General features: G+C 43.6%; 1 protein-coding gene across 2 annotated transcripts in view; it reads right to left on the bottom strand.

Annotated features, from left to right (window-relative positions):
* Positions 1-1,349: 1,349 nt before the first annotated feature.
* The window catches only part of PROSER2 (proline and serine rich 2), a 58,571-nt gene continuing 53,920 nt past the window's right edge, over positions 1,350-6,000 (bottom strand). For both annotated transcript variants that reach the window (XM_069547240.1, XM_069547239.1), the window contains exon 4: positions 1,350-4,553. In XM_069547240.1, the coding sequence (XP_069403341.1) occupies positions 3,580-4,553 (974 nt within the window). In that variant the 3' untranslated portion in view covers positions 1,350-3,579. The remainder of the gene's footprint in view (positions 4,554-6,000) is intronic.

Below are 6,000 nucleotides of genomic sequence, written 5' to 3'. Positions count from 1 at the left end.
TCCCCTGTGCCGTACAGTAGGATATCGGTGTTTATTCTTTCTGTCTATACTAGTTTGCATCTGCTAATCCCAAACTCCCAGTCCATCTCTCCTCTACCCTACCTCCCCCTCGGCAACCACAAAGCCGTTCTCTATGTCTGTGAGTCTGTTCCTGTTTCATAGCTGAGCTCATCTGAGTTGTGTTTTAGATTCTACATGTAGGTGACATCACATGGTGTTTGTCTTTGTCTGACTGACTTAGTATGATAATCTCTAGGTCCATCCATGTTGCTACAAATGGCATTCTTCAGAGAATAGTTCTAATTTTTTTTTAAAACAAAACAGTCAATCAGTCTTCAGGGTTCCCTTCCATGACTTATCAGTTCTGTGAAACTCTTGGGGAGCCTACATTGGAGGCCACCCAATAGGAACTCTGCATGAAGAAACCTGTTGAAGTCAGTTTGAAGTCAGCTTGTTGGGGGGAGGGGGAGGGGGAGGGGGAGAGAGAGCAAGAACGCAGCAGCTCCAGCTGAGCCCTCTGGTCTTGAGAGACTTGAGACATGGGAGGGATACCTCCACCTCTGCCTTTCCTCCACAAGCCTTATAAGAGGGGAATGACCCTGGGCAGACAAAAGCAAAGATCAACATTTCCACCAAATTTGTGAAGATAATCCATGCACACTAGCCAATAGAGCTGGAGGAGGTGGAGGACGCTGGACTCTTACCCTGGAAACTGCAGGGTATTACCCTTTGCAGATGACTCTGGTTTGCCAGTTTGAACATATCTGCCCAAAAGCAGAGAATCCCCCCTTCCCCCACTCCCTGCTTTTAAGTATTAACTTAAAGAGTTTCATCTTTATCTTAATACTTAAAATCAGTAAAAAAAAAAAAAGTTTCATCTTTATCTTAATGGGGACTAAAATGGGGGTTGATTTACAAGCATCAGTTGAAAAAAAACTGAGCACTTAGGATTCATATTTCCTTTTTGTTACAAGTTTGCTTTGAAATATGGTCCTTAAAATTCCCTTGAAGATGATCCTTTAAGGATGTCCTATCACAGAGTTATGGGAAGGAAACAAATGCCCCTCAGAAAATGAATTGTTAAAAAAAAAAAAAAAAGAAAAGAAAATGAATTGTTTTTGTTAAGGTGATACATACAAATACAAGTTAGTTCATTAGTGGCTAAAATTTGAGGCTTGTACAAGATATACGGCTTTAATTGCTAGGCTTTTGGGCACGAAGTGGCCAGAGTAAGTCAGTATAATTATGAATAAGTAGATAGAAAACATTATGAATAGACAGAAGGAAAGAATATAACCATTTAAAAGAAAATACCTGAGAATAAGGGTAAAATGCAAAAACAAAGTTGCTTATACTTAAGAGACATCTCTAAATTTATTTTTCAAAAATATCATTATGAGAACAAATATACTAACATACAGTTAAGTTTTAATCACAATGAAGTCAAAGGACAAGAGAAAAAGAATCATCAAATATAAGAGATTTAAAGACTGTAAGCCATTTAAAAATACTGTGTGACATGGCATCTCGCTTTATAAAAAGGAAATAACAGCCCCCAAGAATCCTTTAAACAAATCCAACATAAACAGAAGCAAAATAAAAACTATTTTTAAAAACCTGTAAAATCAAAGCACCTATTTAAATTAAGACCACTGAGAATCTATGAGATTATTTCGGGAGGACAAGAGCTAGGCGAGTCACTAAATACTGTCATTCTAAGGAAAACATTACAATCATTTTATGTAACTTACAAGGCAAATTGATACTATGAAAAACACCCTTCACAGCACATTTAGCAGTTTGAGTTTAAATAATACTCAACAGGAAAGAAACAGATTCTGTGACAGTGGCTGAGACATACAACAAAAGAGTGTGACTTTCAAGTGTGGGCCTTCCTGGTCTATTTTTAGAGGTTTTAGACTCCAGCCTGAAATAGTTTGATAATAAAGCTGGTGGTTACAACTCAGCATGGGAGTTACTGTATGGGAGAAATCCAGTTTCATGCTGCATAACCTAGTTTGCTGCTTTTTCCCTTTTAAATTAATCCTGAGATCTTGCCCATGGAACGTGGGGGCTGTTAAGACTCTTGTTTCCTTCTGTTTACCAGCCACCTTGGAACATGCAAAACTAAAATTAGGTGATAAAATTAGGTTAAAATTAGGTGATACATGACATCTTTAAAAGTGTACTTCATACACACACAAAAAGTATATTTCACTAAAAAAAAAAACTTTTAGTAAAAAATGAACTCTCATGCCTATTAGGAAGCTTATTTGGATTATTACTTTAATTGGGAACAGAACACATTGTTGAAGAAAAAGCACTTTAGTTCACAGAAATGTTATGGAGATGTGTCCTTAAAAGACTTCTTGATTAGGAAGTAACAATTTCTGTGGCATCATCTCAACACTGAGATGGTTTGTGTATCAAAAGAATAGGAAGTGATTGAATCTTGCAGTTATGCAACAGGGTTTTAAGAAGTTAATATGTATGTAATAATGTGTGTGCATACCACCTATATCTGTATATGCTGCTAAGTCGCTGTGTGACCCAATAGACGGCAGCCCACCAGGCTCCCCCATCCCTGGGATTCTCCAGGCAAGAACACTGGAGTGGGTTGCCATTTCCTTTTCCAATGCATGAAAGTGAAAAGTGAAAGGGAAGTCGCTCGGTCGTGTCCGACTCTTCGAGACCCCATGGACCGCAGCCTACCAGGCTCCTCTGTCCATGGGGTTTTCCAGGCAAGAGTACTGGAGTGGGGTGCCATCACCTTCTCTGATATCTGTATATATGTCCCTATAAACATACATTATATACATGTATATACACAATACATGATCATACACATATCTCCCAGTAACAAAGGCTCTGTACTTTGATAAGACTTTCTTAAAATTACCCCCTTTTCCAAACTGAACCCTTACATTCCATTCTCATAACTCAACATTACAGCAAATCATACTCTAAAGGCTTTAATTTTCAACTAAAAGAAAAAAACCTGGGCAAACCAAATTTTATCAGGAAACAAAGGCATATCTCAGGCTAACATACTTTCACCTTTAAAAAACTAACAAAAGACCAAAACAGTACTTTAAGACACTATGAAAATTGAACAAGCACTTCTTTATTTTCTTGAAAAGAAGGGGAAGTTCCCTTTCTTAGGGAAATGAGTATAAGATCTACACTGGCTTTCCTCTCATGCATTCGAGGATTAAAGGTTAGATCAGAGTCCCAACAACAGCAAAAAAAAAAAATCAGACCCAAATCCCCTTCCTCCTAGATCCAAAAAACATACGGCATTTACAAATCATAGAAACCTGTAGGTTTTCAAGGTTATTCTCTGAGCTCTTGGAAAAGGGAAGACAAGATGTGGTGCGGGCCCTCTCACATGGAAGGATGTCCCAGCTCGGATGCAGAATGGAGGGGGTCAGCTCGTCTACTGACTCCCAGGCCTTCATCTCTAGTCGTCAACCGGGTACCCAGTTGGGGCTTTGCAGCTGCACTGCGCGCATGTGCACGTCCATTTTTGGCTCTGCGCAACAGGCCACCCTGCCTTCCGCGGCGCCCGCTCGCGCTCCATCATAAGTTCTCTTTCAGGAGGCCGAGCTTCCGCAGGGCCTCCCGGCGGGCCTCCTCCGTGGAGCCCCGGCCCGAGAACTGGACAGTGATGCCTTGGGGTCTGAACCCTACAGCCCTGGGGAGCGAGCCTGACCGCTTCCTGGCCGCCTGGCCGCAGTCCGGCTGCTGGGGTGCAAGTCTGCTGGGGAGGGCCGGGTCCGGACGGAAGGTCACCGTCTTCCCGGTGGAGACGAAGGGCCCGGCCTGGCTCCTGAGGACGTCGTGGATGCTCTGGAAGCCGTTGGCTAGCGGCAGGGGCTGTTCTGTCTGCACGCCTCTGGACTGCTGGGCGCCGCGGGCCCCTTCTCGCGTGGGGACAGCCTCCTGGGCCAGGCCTGGCTGGCTCTGCTCGGGAGAGACGCTTCTCTGCTCGGTGGGCTCGCCTCTCTGGGCCGGGTCCTCCGTCTCCCCCAAGGAGAGGAAGGAGACGCCGTTGATATTGGCCAGGACCTGGGCTTTGCGCTCCTGCACGTTGACTGCGGCCTTGGAGATGGTCTTATTGAAGTCCTTCCCCGCGCTGTTGGTCACGCTGATGTTGCTCGGGAAGCGGTGGATCTTGGGCGCTGGTTGAGCCGCGTGTCGGTGCCACGGTGAGTGGTCTCGGTGTCGAGGGGCCAGAGAAGCCAGCGTCCTCCATTCTGCAGGCCTGCCCTCTTTGGACGGAGATGTGGGCGAAAGCCCTTCATTCCCTGCCAGCTTCTCAGATATCTTCTGGGCGATGACGAGCGGAGTGGGGACCGAGCGGGTCAGTTTGGGGTGCTCTGCGGGAGGAGTGGGGGGCTCTCTCCTGGGGTGGGCCAGAGCTGCTGCAGGTGAGGCAGGTGGGGAAGATGGCAGGGCCTCAGGCCCTGGGGCGTCTGATGGGGGAGACTTCTCTGCATCCTCTTTTTTGGGTTCAAGGTCAGGGGCGGCTTCCTTTCCAAAAGGGACAGCCCCTGAAAAGTAGCGAGAATCCTCATAAGCTACAGCCATATGTAGAAATAAATGCATCACCTTTCCTTTCCACTGACTTTACAAAGGTCTCAAGGGATGTAATACCAGTTTTAACAGTACCTCCTGTACTAAACTCCTTCTACGGCCCCTGAACTAGAGAAAGAGAAGGTAGTATGATTCTCAGAATCACGGGATAAAAGAAGTACAAGCCAGAAGCAGTCAGTACCTGGGACGCACAGGAGCCATCATCCTGAGACATGTACCAGGAGGAAACCACACCTTAGGTTATAGGGGATTTTTACAAAGGGGAAGGAGGTGGGGTAGTTTGTGGTACCCACCAACCCCTCCCTCAGATCCTCTAGGTAAAGGATAGTTGGATGTGTCCCTCTCCTCCAGAAATAAAATGTTTCCGGACAGCCTCTGATAGAGGTTACTATGCCAACCTGTGAACCTTTACTATTAATATAGTCTAACATGCCTGATCATAGATCACCTAACACTTTTCTGCACTTATATCTGCTGCAAAATTGGGAACCATGTATTTATCTTTATATCCTCAGAATCTCACACAATGCCTGCCACCAAATGGGTACTTAAAATTGTGATGAAAACATCATGTTAGAGAATTGATGGTCAAATGCCTTACATTCAAAATGTGTTTTCCTTAGCACAATTATACGATCTGACATGTTTTAAAGATCAGCTGGTTCAAATTTATCTTAGGAATTATTCTTCAGAGAAGTATGATAAAAACGGGAAATTCATATTTAAGTCTCTTCTTTGAAAATTGAGCCCCATATTTGGAACATAAAACCAATAGTATGTGAAATTCTGTGTCATACACAGCATTGCTTACAAAAAATAAAGGTGTGGGAGGGATATATTTCTAGAGGCATGTGACAAGTGGCAATATTTGCAGACAGCAGGGTAAAGATATTTCCCCTCCTGTTTTTCCCTCATCTTTCTTCAGTCCTTAACCCCCTGCCCACATTTCAATATTCTTTCCAACCAGCAAAAAAAAAAAAAAAAGACGAAAGTTTTCTCCTTGCCCATGCATGCCCCTCAGTTTCTGTCACAGGACTCAAGGGACAAAAAGCAGAGCTTTCCTCTAATGCCACCCTGAGTCAAGCAAAATAGATACTGAGCTGAATTTTTGTTCTGATCGATTTTGTTTTCCTGAACCAGTTGACTTTTCAGTTCAAATACTCCCACCTTGGAATAGGGGTATAATCTTACACATGAGTGGAGATTAAACCTCAAGGGCTAAAGTACTAGTCTTCTGTATGTTTTCTTTGTAGAATGGAATTGTTACCTGAAGCCATTTCCAGTTCCCTTTCTTTCTTTTATCCACACATGCAATCTGCTTGTTCAACCTATTGGTCTCATTCTTTATTCTCATCCCGTTGGAATTTCCCTTCCTGTGTTGTCATTCTAATATGCCATGAAAAT

This window comes from Ovis canadensis, chromosome 13 (genome assembly GCF_042477335.2).
Source record: "Ovis canadensis isolate MfBH-ARS-UI-01 breed Bighorn chromosome 13, ARS-UI_OviCan_v2, whole genome shotgun sequence".
NCBI classification, from domain to species: Eukaryota; Metazoa; Chordata; class Mammalia; order Artiodactyla; family Bovidae; genus Ovis; species Ovis canadensis.
Note: the sequence above shows the minus strand (reverse complement) of the source record. Positions and strands in the feature narration are given on the sequence as shown.